The sequence below is a fragment of the Plectropomus leopardus genome, chromosome 15, assembly GCF_026936395.1.
Source record: "Plectropomus leopardus strain MGB_pleo_1.0 chromosome 15, ASM2693639v1, whole genome shotgun sequence".
NCBI classification, from domain to species: Eukaryota; Metazoa; Chordata; class Actinopteri; order Perciformes; family Serranidae; genus Plectropomus; species Plectropomus leopardus.
The window spans coordinates 8,600,587-8,615,469 of record NC_142190.1 but is presented as its reverse complement, the minus strand read 5'-3'; the positions used below and the strand labels follow the sequence as shown (position 1 = coordinate 8,615,469).

At 37.1% G+C, this 14,883-nt stretch overlaps 1 protein-coding gene across 1 annotated transcript in view; it reads right to left on the bottom strand.

Moving 5' to 3' along the window:
* Positions 1-366: 366 nt before the first annotated feature.
* The window catches only part of vps37d (VPS37D subunit of ESCRT-I), a 51,051-nt gene continuing 36,534 nt past the window's right edge, over positions 367-14,883 (bottom strand). The window contains exon 4 of the mRNA XM_042499912.2: positions 367-14,532. Coding sequence (XP_042355846.1) covers positions 14,017-14,532 — 516 coding nt within the window. The 3' untranslated portion in view covers positions 367-14,016. The remainder of the gene's footprint in view (positions 14,533-14,883) is intronic.

Here is a 14,883-nt window from a genome sequence, read left to right as displayed (position 1 = left end):
ATTATTTTTAGGAGGGATTATAACTGTTAAGCAGTTTTTCCTTGTTTTGTTTTTTTACTTTCCTGTTTTTTGGTTGAAAATAGTTCCTACATGAGCTGCTCACAACAAGATCTGCATGTCTTAAAATAACCAGGTCATGATCTCTGGAAACAGATACTTTAGACACAACAACCTGAGTGCCGTCTAGTTGTATTATACTGAAGAGAAAGCAGACATCTCTACAGCCAGTATCTCCAACACTCAGTATCTTACATCATAACAATCTAGACTGATAAACAGCATAACAGACAAGAGGAAAAATATGTACTTTTGATTTGGGGTGAACTCTACCTATAAGTTCATGACAAACAGGTGAACAAGCTCAAATCAGAATGGCAAATGTATTTTATTGACTCCTGGATCCACACGAGAAGCAAAATGGAAATCATTTTACATGTAAACATGTTGTTTAAGGTCACTTGAATGTTTTGTTTGTTGGCAGAACAGACACACACACTGTAGCATGAAGAGATGTTTTCCCACTGAAAGTCTTCTTCAATAATATGTCAACATGATCGCATTATTAGATTGCTTATGTCAAGCTGAGCATGCACAAGAACTTTCCCAGCAGCCTTCATTTTAACAGCAAAAATTATTAATTAGGGTCAGATTATATTTTTACAGTATTACATTTAGGAAATTTACATTACATACATTTGATCTCACAATTAATTAATAAAATTGAACACATCAGAGGCTTCATGATTAAACAGATAATTTAGAGCCCACTTATAAACTAAACAATTAAAGGAGCATTAAAGACTAGATCATTTCGGTAATTTAGCCTATACGCTGTGAAACTTTTTTTCGGATTTGAACGCTTTTACACGACAGCTGAAAATCTATTTATTTAATCTCACTTCTAATTGGTATCACTTTAAATTTACTTAATTTGATTTGTTGATCAAACAGCCAACACAATTTGAGGATGTCAGCTACAGCTCTAGGTATTTTTTCATGAGGACCATCAAAGGGCCTGCTGTCTGTGAGGGTACTGCTCACCACTGAGCGCCTTTTAATTAACTAATAAATGATTAATTAATTAGGGGAGCTAATGGAGCTACCTTTCATTTAGGACCTATTTCTGGTGTGTCATTACCACGAGGCTTTAATTTTATCACACACACACACACACACACACACACACACACACACCAGCCTCAGTTAAGACTGAAGTGGCGTCTGTCTGTTCAAAGCAGCATTTTTGATTCCGCTTATGTAAATTTTTATAAGTCTCCTACTCACAACTGTCAGATTTGACTTCATATTATTAAAGTATGCTAATGTGGAGCACCAGAGCCAGACATTTCTGGCTGATTAAGGGCAGAAAAAAAGCCAAAACAAACTCACAGAGACACAGCAAAGACATATTATTGCCATTTAAAGTTACGGCAATTGCGTTCACAACAGTGATGAAGGCAATATTTTAATTAAAGTTCTCCACTTCAAGTAAAAGTCCTGCATTACAAAAATTAGCAAAAATTTACTTAAGCATGAAAAGTCTTAATTGTCACTAAAATGTTCCCTGTCTGTGTTTTACTATGATAGATCACTTTTTGGATTAACATTACTGCTGCATTAATGTTTAATGTTTAATGTTTATAGATATAGTATAATGGATGTTCTTTTTATACATAGTACAGTGAGCCTCTGCTCAGTCCTCTCAATTCTAATTTTGCAGATTTCTGCACAAACTACTATTTCCAAGAACTGCACAGCTCTTTAATTTCAATTCAAATATATTGTACCTATTTTTTTTAAAAAATATTTTTATTATAACTTTTTTTAATCTTATATTTATGTCTCTTGATGTTTGCAGTACTTGTCTTCATTTTTGGAATTTCATTTTCTCTTACAATGCTTATGTTTGGCACCAATGCACAAAAGCAAATTTCTTGTTTATGAAACCGTAGAAATAAAATGTCACTCTATTTCTATGCTGAACTTAGCAATAAACCGTATTCTGATTCTTCAACCAAACAATACAACATGCACATTGGTGTAGCTATAATGTTAATTTAAAATTTTCCAATATTTTGACCAAAATCTTGAAACAAAGGCTTTAAAGGTCAGATTCTAAATTTAAGAAAATTACGATCAGTTTGTCAGAATCTATTGTTTTAAATTAAACTACCAAAAGCATATAAAGTATTTAGAATTAACTCATACTAATACATCAATAATATTGATCCGCCGGTGTAACAGTATTACACTGACAGTGGCCACTCTGCGTTTACATTGACACTTTGATACTTAAAGTACATTTTGTGGGTAATATTAACTTACTTAGGTGAAATTTTTGAATACAGGACTTCCATTTTAATGGAGTATTTATATCGCGTGGTATTGCTATTTTTACCGAGCCCAAGTGATCTGAATACTTCTTCCACCGCTGCCAATGTGACATGACAGACGTGGCAGCACAGAAGAAGTGAGTGAATCAGCTGTTTCTGCTCTGGTGGTTACCAGTGGAGAAAATGTTGCACAATCTTCTCTACACTATTGTTCTTGAAATTATGTTTCCACTGAACAGATTCAACACAAACACAGTGTTGTCGTGTTTCAGTAAGTTAGATGTTCAGACAGTCGACCAGCTGGTCCGCTGCCAGTGAAAATATTCATCACATTTAAGGTTTGGTACAGAGCGTCTCATCCATACAGAGAGGAGCTGGATGGACTAATGTACTTAATATAAATATTTTAGCATGATTGTCGCTCAGCTGCTTCATAAAGACCAGTTTCAAAATGTCTCACAGGAATATCTCAGAGCTGTATGTGATTCACTTTTATCAATCATAATCTTGTCCCCCAATAACTTATTGAGCTTGAATCACTGAAAAATTAATCTAAGTGAAGCATTTTCATTTTGTGTTTTTTCAGCCACTTCAGAAGCCACATGAGGTTCTCATGCTGAGCGTCAACTTAATGGTCATGATTTTCTGTCCCAGCTGGACCAGTTAAATAAATCAGTGACCTTCCAGTCACACATCTGCTGGTATCAAGATAAAGTGCTTTATTATTTTCCAGATGAAATACTTTTTACCTCTATAAATCTAAACTAATACGATGGGGAGTCTTCATGTTTATTTGCCTTTATTAATAACGATTAATGGATCTGACTTCTTCTCTGTTAGTTACTAGTCCTCTTTGAGTAGTTAAATAAAATATACATCAATGTCAGGTAATGAAAAATAATATCAAAGTTGCAATACGGCCAAGTGAAATATTCAAATCGCACCACAATTTTTCTGATAAAGGTAAAATGTGTCACAACAGCATACCTACAAATTATATTTTGGACGTGAGGGAACATTCTTGTCTGGTACAGACATCAGCAAAAATCAAATCACTGCCAGTTTCACATTATTTTTACCAAAATCATGTATTATAACGTAATTGTAGGGGAACTGCAAGGTGAGCGCTACACTTCCTTTACATCAGCATAGGCCACAATGGCGCTATCACATGCACAAACATTCAAACCCGGCCTGACCGTCTACCGAAACAACGAACAGAGAAGCACATATTAGAATAAACTGTGCTTCTCTGTGCTTCTAACAGCTCCTTTAACAAAAAAGGACTTTATGTGTAACAGAGTATTTCTACACTGTGGTATTGTTTCTTTACTTCATCCACCACTGGACAAAACACAGTAAAAAATAATTGGGTTAGTAATATTATGTATTTTTGTATTCTCATTCTTTCAATTAACTGATTTATTCTATTCTATTCTTTTTTTTTTAAACTTTATCATTATTATTTATTTGTTTTCCAATTTAATTACTTTGAAGGGGTCCATGGAGGGCGGAGTATGTGTGTTTGAGTGTATATTGACTAAAAAACATAGAAATAATTTTTAAAAAAAAAAGAATTGGAACTTAATCAGATGGGGTTTTTTTGCCAATTAGACTCTATTATAAAAATATGCTATGCTATGGAGCTTTCTCTGTGTCCTTAAAAAAAGTAATAATAATAATAATAATAATAATAATAATAATAATAATAATAATAATAATAATAATAATTCTTCTTAGTATTATTATTATTATTATAGGACAGGATTAATACTGATCCCTCAAGACATCTCTACTTTTAAGAGAAACTTTCAAAACATTTTGAGACATTTTAAGACAAAATAAGCTAACAAACAAAGTCCTTAAATAAAGTTAATTATCGTTGGATCCCTCAGATTCAGCCTGTGACTCCTTTGTGGGGTCCCAACCCACACACTGGAAACCACAGTGGTTTTATATACTTTTTTATTTTAACCATCTTTTGAATGTTTTTCCTGCTTCCCCTGTTTGACTTCTCCTGTGTATTTGTAACCTACTTAACTTAATGTGAAGCTTTTCATAACTCACAGTATGAACAGCTGAAACACATAAACAAGGATTTATTTCCAGTCCTTAGTCACATCAAATTGTCTGAATTTCAGCGTTAGTTTAGATGTGGTTGACAGATTGTATCTAGACAGAACCTGCTGTGTTACATAAAGTTGATAAGTACAGCCCACGCTTCATGTGTTATCAGTGGACTGAAACATTTCCATCTTTAATGACTCCAAAGCTTCATTGTGGCCTTTTGGTTTAAAGAAGGAGGCTGGAAAATATCAAAGTCTTTAGAACATTTAGCAGAAATTATTTTGGCTCGGAAAGTAGACGTCACAGCTCGTTGTGGCCTGTTATTCAGCCCAAACGCCAACTCTGGAGATTTTATGAGACTAATTTAGAAGTAGACTCAAGTAACTAAATGTATTCAAAGTCACAGCCCTCCTGGGTGTTTAATACATATTTTATACGCAGTATACAACAAGTACTTTCGACCAGGTAATCTGGTTGTGCTCAAATCAGCATGAATCAGTCACTGAATAAATATGACACTATATCTACATTTACCATATCAATACTAAAGAAATACAGCCAAAGTTATAAAAAGTGACAGTCAACTCACTAAGAGTGTAAACTATCAACTTAAAAAAAGATGACAATAACCAGCATAAACCACCATGTTCTGAACATCATTATAAACACTGCCAAAAAGTGACAGCTGCGTCTTGGAACACAAAACGAACTCAGCTGCAAACTAAAAACTACTCAGTCAAGATTTAAACATGATGGGAATGTGGGTGTTGCTGCAATACTAAAGGGCCTGTGACTGTAGTTAAAAAGATGTTTTTGAAAGACTTAACACCATCAAATATGGACTAAAGCAGCATATTTTGTTAGATAACAACATGTTGTGAATTTTGGGAATGATTTTCTGGTATCTTTTTTTCATTAATTTTAACTTTTGGACTTTGCCAAGCTTGGAAATGTTTGGTATTCTCCATCAGCTGTGCTGGTGTTGGATCAAGTGTGGTTCCACATCAAATATTATTTCTCCTTGTTAATGCATAGTTCGTGCCTCAGTGGTCAGCTTTGGTTGGGACACAGATGCACAAGGACTAGGTGAGTAAAAGGTAATTTAAGTTTTCCTCATAAAAAAACATATATGTTTTTTTGTTTTTTTAAAAATTAAATTAAAATAAAGGTTTCGGTCCACATGCTCAGGAGGGGCAGAGGAAGGAAAAATTACAATTTACTTAATATTAAATATGGCATATGACATAACATGCAAAAGTAATATTTCATAAAATAAGGGGGAGTGTTTTAAAATAGAGGAGAGAAAAGAACAATAGGCCTATATAAAAATTAAACAGGCTTAAAAGATAATTAAAGTTCAAAAATAAAATACTTAAATAATTTAAAAAATAGAATTATGTAAATGTTTCAAGAAAAAAAAGTGCTAAAGTAATTAAAACACACTTAATAAAACCATATAGTGATACTAGTGCTACTAGTATCAAACCATAAAAAAATAAGGATTTGGGTCGGGTTTCGAAAGGAGGGGACACATATTGATGAGGAAACACTCTTGGACACAACACCGGTGACACGGCGGTAACTCGTTAAAAAATACAAGTAGGTTTTGTGTTTATATGTCGGGTATTTATTTGGTTTGAGAAGCCCAACGATCTCATGAAAGCATAAGCTTAAATTGGCTTCACGGGGACGTAAGAACGTGCCGGTTGCTAAGTCGTTACTAAGGTTTGACCTACTTGCTGGAGCAGTAAACGACGTTTCATTACACATAGGATTCTACGGACGTGACGGATTGTTTTCCAGTTATTAGTCAGACCCCACGTATTTCCACGAGAATGGAGACAATAGTCGCATTTTTTAAATATATTTTGAGACCTAATTGCCCTTCAACACGAATATATTTCGAATATATATTTTATTTCGTTGGAAATAGTTGTATAATCACAATATTACACTCGAGGGTGCGCTACAAACGACACATTAAAGCACACAGTGGACTTCAGTTTACAGGTCCTGTCTTTTAGGGTCCAATGTTTAAAATTAAGCAAAATATACTGGCAGAAATTAAATATTATATCCACAACTATATTTGCATTATTTCTACATTCACCTAAAACTAAGAATTGTGGTGTTTTTGTTACCTTAAAATCAGCTGTTGAACGAGCTCTCCATTGCCTCCCCCGAATTCCGCCATGTTGTTTCTACAGTAGCCCAAAAGGGACAATACAAACCTCACCGCTAGATGCTGCTAAATCCTTCACATTAAAATTATTAATATCACACTGAGTTCTGCATCCAAAAGCTTAATTAACCCTTTGTAACCTGAGCATGTCAGTTTGATTTCTTGCAAAATCATGGTGAGAAGGCAATGGGCAAATTAATAACACCTGGCCCAAGAGAATTGGTAAGCAAGAAATTAATTTAAAAAAAAACAAAGAAGTTAAAAGAAATTACCTGGGAAAAAAGAAATGGCCAAAAAAGTGCTGTATATCTGCATTTTTTCTGTAACATAATATTAAATATATAATTATAGAAATAACAAGTAGAGTTTTCTGTACATCTTTCCTAGTTTTTCTCTTTTTAAAGGTGTTTTTCTTGTCAAATTTTGCTAATTTTTTGCATTTTGTGGGTCATTTCTTGCCAAATTGCTAATTTCAAAAGAAATCAAACCAATTAGCTCAGCAGCTTGTAAAAGGCATCTGAATACAGCACAAGAAAAAAACTGAGGTTTCAGAAGTAAGTCAAAGTATACAAATATTATAAACAAAATTAACTTAAAGTATTCATTGTGTAATGTATAATTATTTGTACTCTTACTATTTTTGTGCTTATATCAAGTAGTTAGTTGGAATAATCAGTTATAGCAAATACATGTTTATTTAATGATCCTAATATCCACATTATGCTCTATTTTATTTATTCTGTTATTTCAAGTTATTATCTTACTATAATTTAATTTCTATTTTTACTCATTTATTAATTTTTCCATGTCTAACGTGGGACAGTGGGAGTTTTTTGTGTGTGAGACACTTTCTCATGTTCTGTATTTACTGTACTGATGTGGTAATTTCTGCAGAAAACTCAATAAAAAGGTTTGAAGTATTTGTGTCCTGAACATCTGTATGCAGCACTGGAAGGCATCTCGCCTGGGTCTCACGCCATTCACCATCTACCCCACCTCTCAATGACAAAGGAAGCTCATACTTTAAAAACGTTGAGTAAATGTACTTGTTAAATCCCGACACTGACAGTCTTTGTGTATTTTTGCCATGTTGCTCTTCATCATGAATCAGTGACATTGTACTCATAACCAGCGCTGTTGTGTTGTTATAGTGGGAGCTGACATGTTTTCTCATGCAACTCATTTATTGTGAAATATTTTATTCTAATTTCTTTTGTTGAAACAGTTTATATATGAGGCCTCTGACATGTTATTAACCACCAATAATACTGTAACCTTAAATAACCAAAATGATAAAACAACAATGCCTTCAAAGGCCAAGGCATGTTAAAGCATGCTATTATTTAGCAGCTGGCTTCATTATTTTCCTTGCTCTTTGTGTAACTGGGTCAAATAATTTCCTGTAAATTGACATTTCCTTCCTTCAGTCACGTGCGTCCACATACTGTACTGTAGCTGCTGAACACATATGAGCTGCTGATGGAAGTGACTCGACTTGGATATTATTAGCTCGTCTTCACTCACTGCAGCGCTGATCTGCTTTGACATTGCTTATAATCATCTGGTACCAACGCCTGCAGCCACGGCTCCTTCATCACAGATCCTGCGATGCAAATCATCTGAGATGTTTGAGGGCGTTTGGCTCAGTGAGTGAGTGGCAGCACTTTGTTTTAAATTTAAAATCTGAAGCAATGTTCGTTTATCTATTTCATTTCTGCTGTTTGTTTGAGGGGGACAGAAGGCTGCTGGGATAAATCCTTAGATTAGAAAAAGAGACACACAATATAATAAGACCGGACAAACAAAACCACAGTCGCAAAAACAAGCACTTTACATTTTGAGGATATTTCAAAACACATAAGCATCCAATCTTACATTTATCATCTGGCCTGAATTAAATCCAAGTGAGTTTGTTTTGAGGTGGATTCTTCAGACAGCGCTCTCAGGACTTTTTTTTTTCCTGAGTGGACACAGAACTGCATGTTTGGTTGGAGCCAGTGCCCAGTTACTTCAAACGTTTATGTCCTCGAGGTATTACACTTATCTGCTTTCTTGCTGTTAGATGAAAAGATTGATATCAGCTTCACGTTTGTACAGTAAATGTCAAGCCGGGGACAGCAGCCAGTTAGCGAAGCTTAGCAAAAAGACTGGAAAAAGGGGGAAATGGCTGTCCAATGGTAATCAAACCATGACACTACATGACATATATAACATGTCAGTTAGTGAGCTCTTGAGGTGCTGGTAGACCGTCTCCTGGCTTAATATTTAGTGTACAAAGTGGCAACCTCCAAGTGCATAAGTGCCAAAAACTGCAATTCCTCTACTGTGGTGAAATGCCCAAATAACAATAAGTTGCATTGTTAAGACTTTAACATTGTTTGTGCACCAGAAAACAGACATTGGTTGGGTCTTTTCATTAATTCATAGTTTTATAATAACATTGTGCTCATCAAAAAAAGATCTGTGAATGTGGCAACATCGATAAAAAGTTCCACACGAGCAGTCAGATAATCAGAGAGGTCGTTTCCAAATAAGTTCGACTAATCTAGAGGTTTGTTTTAACCTGATGGTCTGACAGATTTTTTTGTTGTTGTTGTGGAATACATTTATTGTTTTTTTTTCAACAAATACTGAAAAACAATAGGAACACAAAAAGTAAAACAAACAGATGCAAAAAAATAGAAAACACACTAAAAATTAAAGAACAAAATAAAATAAAAACATATTAAAGTGCATTTAAAACTAAAACTTTTTTACAGCTAATGCGTAAAGCGTCCTTATATTTTTTGCAGTATCTGCAGGTCGTCTTTTATCGCAAACAGCTTCTCTATATTTTTCTTGCAGAGGTGAAAAGATAACCAACTTTTACCTAAACTCAGATACTCAGAAAGGAGACTGAAAAACATGGGCAGACAGGTGAAGCTAAAGAAACAATAATGGAGAGTGTAAGGTATTTTTACCTGGCACATTACCTCTTAGTCAGCCCCTCTACAATTTTGCAATATTGTGATCTCAACAATTAAGGCAAATTCAGCCAATCCCTGTAAATTCTGTGCAACCATGCAATTTTGTCTAATTGCAGAAACTGTTACACAAAATTAACCAATTGCTGTCATTTCACGAGTTTCACCAATCATAGCAAGTCCTCCTCACTTCAACTATCTTCGAATTTTCACTGGCTCCCACAAAGGGATGGGACGTGATAAGATTTTATTGATACCAATGCTATTATCGATTCTGTTAATTGGTCTAGTTCGTTATTGATTTCCTTATTAGTTCCAGATCAATTTTCTGTGTGGGGGGAAAAAGGTGCACTAAAAGAGCATCAACTGACTGTTTTATAATTATTTTCTAGACAAAAAAATAAGTTTGACTGGGTGGCGCAAATAAGACTAAAACATTGTTAAAACATATTAGACGTGCTGCTTGGTTGGAAAATAGTGGCACTCGTGCGTAGAGAGTTGTTTTAGCATGTTGCATATTGCTTACTTGAAATGATCATTTTACAAACATTACAAGAAGCACAGTTGTCATATTTTTCAGGAAATGAAGCCACCATTTCTTGGACAGTTTCTTCCTCTCTGCTATGACTCCTTGTTTTAAGTTTCCAGCGGGGTAGATGCATGAGATTGATGTCATTGTTTTTCAATATGCAACTATCAGAATAAAACATGCTGCCATCAATAAAAGTTACTGATAAGCTCGGAGGCATATGAATCTGGAAGACTGGACAATTTGGAACTTGGTCTCAATTCCCATCACATCTCTTGCAATTTCATTGCAAAAAGATGTTTTAATATACTGCAACATGCATCGCAATTTTTTAGAAAAGTGGACATGAAATGAAGCATTTTAGGCCACAAAAATGCAAAAGACAACAAACAACAACAACAAAAAACTGTAAAATCCTGGAGGGAGGGGTTGTAGTGATATAGCTTCATTCACAGACCTCAGTTTCAGTGTTATTATATATAGACGATGACCAAAACTCCATTAAAATGACCCAGGTTAAACCTTTGAGAAGCATATACAACTCTCATTTTTTTTTCCAAAAAAAAAAAATCCTAATTAGATCTCTTTCTTTCCAACACAAATCTTAACAGATGTTGTATGTAACTGGGCACTGGCCTGCAGAAGGCATTTTCATGTACTTTGTCAAGCTGTAGTAAGCATGTTCGTATGAGTTATTAATGAGCAAAATGTTTGTTCAAGAGCAGAACCATCACATTCGACAATCCAGAGCTTTTCCCTTTAAATGCTGAAGGATGAATAATGAGAAAAAGGGGGGGGTGAAATGAGAAGGAAACCACCTAAACCTCCTTATATTCGACTGTGGGCTTGCAGAGCGCCGGTATTCTCATAGAGATTAAATTCCCCTCACTCTGCATCTCAGTTTGGAGGGGGGGAGAAATAAAAACACTGGCTGCCTTGAAAGAGAGAAGCAGCTCTTCATTTAGCACAGTAAACAAGACGCTTTGAAGTCAGCCATTTAAAATGGGATTTACATGAATAAATAAATCGTGTGAGCTCCAACACTGTTCGTGAAATCGCACAAGTAGGCAGTCAGCTTTGGGGGAATCATCTGTGACGCCAACACACGTGACGCTGCAAATAATATTGACGGGGAATTATTAATAAATACCAACTGCTCTGTTTGTCTTTGTTGAACTCTGCAGCGATCTATTATCAGCATTCATGATCTCTGGAAATGCCTTCAAGTATGAACGTTATTATTTAATGAGATGAAAAACAATGAGAGTTTATATTAAACACCACTTTATTGATGCCATCATTCACCGTGATGACTCACAAAGCCTCTCTCTGTCCTATGGTTGTATGAAAGAACAATGAGATCCTTTTTTTGTTTCGGCATTGAAGATGTGCTTCACAACCCTGTGCTTCAAATCCCTCCGTGTAAGGAATAAAAAAATAATAATAAAATTAAAATAACAATTAAAACTTTCATTTCCTCCCTAGAGATGGGCTTCGATAGCATTTTATCATTAAAATAAGATCTATAATCACCTTTTCTTGACTTTTTTGAGAAGGCAGAAATATTACAGCCTTTGATGGCATTGTTCACACCCAGTACCTGAAAATATGACGAGCAGCAAAACATATGAAATACACTCATTTTAGCCGTTACTGAACATTAATTGGCGAATCTAAGCGTCTATTTTAACCAGCGACAGCCGCAGTCAGAATCAGAAGCTTCTTCCTACAGACAAATCTGAGATGAAGTTGGCACCTCACATATAAACTGAGTCCAGCAGCGTTAATAAAGGGATAGTTCACCCAAAAATGAAAAATTCAGAAATTGTCTACTCACCGTCATACTGATGGATAGCCATGTGTAGTTTTATGGTCCACAAAATACTGCCGGAGGTTCACGGGGAAAAGGTGTTACACTCATCTCCCAAACAAAAGTAATCCAAGTGTCCTGAAGCCCCGACGTGCCAAGTTGTTTTGAAAACAATTACAACAGACGCTAAAACTCACCTCCTTCATCCCACTTTCATCGAAAAGTTTGGTGAAGGCAGCAGTTGCTGACTGTTGTACATGCTTTAAGCCTATTTTATCTTTACGACCCTGATTGTAGTCTTTTGTTTTTGTATTGATTTGTATGAATGTGTCTCGTTTGTTTTTCTTTGCTTTATGCCGCCTCTTGGCCAGGTCGTCATTGTAAATGAGAGTTGGTTCTCAATTGACTCACCTGGTAAAACAAAGGAAAAATAAATAAATAAAATAAAAACGTCTCTGGCGTCATATTTTTAGCCTTATTGTAGCCTGAAGGTTCTAGTGTGGGAAGCTTCCCCCACACACAGTAGCATATAAACACGAGCGCGCATACATGAATGTGGCTCCAAGAATAGGACCTACAGGCAACAAGCAGAGACTGTTGATATGGAGTATCTTTGATATAGGCTGCAAGGCTAAAAACATGACGCCAGGGAAGTTTTTCAAAACAACTTGGCATGTTGGGGCATCAGGACACTTGATTACTTTGTACAAGCAGTATGGAGACATTTTGTGCTTTAATTATGTTTTTTTTTTAACATTTAAATCCTGGTCACCATTTTCTTCAATTGTTTGGGATGCGTGCATCGCCTATTCCTAGCAGTGTTTCGTGGACTATACAACTTTACCTGACGTTCCATTGGCATGAGGGTGAGTAGATAATGGCTGAATTTTCATTTATGGGTGAACTTTGCCTTTTAAATGACGCAGAGGGCAGTCACTTTGGGATGCAACTTGATGCAGAAGTGGTTGGAAGTAGGAAAGGTTTGCGCATAGGTTTAGGCAACAAATCTACTTGGTTATGGTTGGGAAGGGATTGTAGATGGTGCCAATAAATGCCTACGCTGCAAACATGGCCAAAAAGGCAGTGGTGTGTCGCTACAAAAGAACCCACAAAACTAAACAGAGCAAGAAACCACCCTTACTTTGAGTGGCAGAAATGGTGCAACAATCACGCTCTTTAAATCATGTCTGTAGCTCTGAGTGTCTAATATTGATGCGTGTGGGTTTTCATGCAAGTTGGTGAAAATTCTGGTGCTTCTCACACACAGATGAGCCCAAGTGGCATATTTTGAGTCTCTGGGAGTGAGACGGACCCATTTAGTCCAGTTTAAGAGACAGATAACTATCTTTGTTATTGGCTGCTCCAAAAACTGAGACTTTTTTTCAGGCAAAAGGTCTCAATAAAATCAATTTTACTTTGCTAAATCTCCAATAACCACTCTTCGTATCTAGCCCCCCTGCTAGGTTTCCTGTTTCTTGGCCATAATTCTACTTTTACAGTATCAAGTGTTTTTCACTTTTATTAAATGATGCATTTGTTTTGATCACACTGCAACAAATCATTCAGTTTGATCGTTTAAATCATTATTTTCAGTAATTCGTGCTGGTTTTGTTAGCTATTAAACACCCTGACTGTGCAGGTTGGACAGAAGCGGTACGTTCATCCTATTTTTTTTACAAATCTTTGTCACGCCGAAAACATCTCTGCTTCCACTGTCACTGTTAATGTATTTCACTCTGTCATCGCAACAGTGGTGACGGTGCTCAAAAGCTAAACGCAGAAATCCACCGCTAGAATCGTCTAAATGTTTTACATTATAAATAAAAAAACAATAAGGTGAGATAAAAGGTTTTTTATAAGAGACTTGTAAGCGTCAGAGCTTGAACAAATCTGGCTATTGGAGCCCATCCCTAGTCCTCCCTCCGAGTCCGAGTCACCTACCGCCTCCCTGTCTCTGCTCTGGTTACATTTGTGTGTCATGGATGGAGAACAGAAACGGACGCCTGCAGTGCTGCCTGTCTCTGGATCAGTCTTTGCTTACATGATTGTGACAGCCACTGTTTGGTTCCACGTCTTGGAAGACCTCTCAAACCGGCTTTTCATCCTCCTCCTCCTCCCCTCACTACTCCGGCTTATCGGTACGGCGGTTCAGGCTGTTGTGGGTTCGGCCTGTAAAGCTGCTGCACTCTCACCGGCCGCCCGTTAGCCGGCCAGCCGCCCGGTAACTGTCCGATGACCCTAAGGCCGACCGCTTGGCCGTGTCCTGGGAGTGGCGTGCTGGGGCTGAGGATGTGTCCCGGTTCAGGTGGGGGGGTTTGATGGCCTGGAGCCGAGGCAGGGGGAGAAACAGGGTAATGGGGGAGGAGGATGGCCGGCGTGAGGCCGTAGCGTACCTGGAACACTCTCAGAGGTCCCTGTGCTACGAAGCCGTTGGGCCGCTGAGGCTCCTGCGGCTGCTCCGAGTCCTTCCTCACCTCCTTGCTCTCCTCTGCCCTCTTGGTTTTGCTCTGCTGCCGCTTGGCCTGCGCGACCTCCTGCATCTTCTCCGCCTGAGCCCGGCGGATATGATACGTCTTCCTGGAGCTTTGGAAGGAGTCCAGGAACTCATCCAGGCTTACGTTTCCCTCCATGAACTTCTCCAGCAGCTCCTGTGAAGCAGGGCAGACAAATAAACCGACATCAGCAGACAGGACAACTCACAAAGGGAGGTCCGACCGCGGGGAAGCGTTCAAACAAACTCCTCTTAGAAGAAAGAGGATTTAATCAGCTCGGGGATGTTTACCCATGAACTTTGGCATAGTTTACAGCTACAATATTTCACTGTTAGTACATTTTACACAGCTAACAAAAGGTCCGTGTGCCGCAACTGTTACTTCTGGCAACGCTTGAAAGGCGTGTGAGCCGTCTCTGTATGTGTTCCCAGGATGTGAGAAGCTTCATCTGGTTCAGCCGAACATGGAGGACAGAAGTTAAATTTGTGAAGTAATCACTGCATGAAC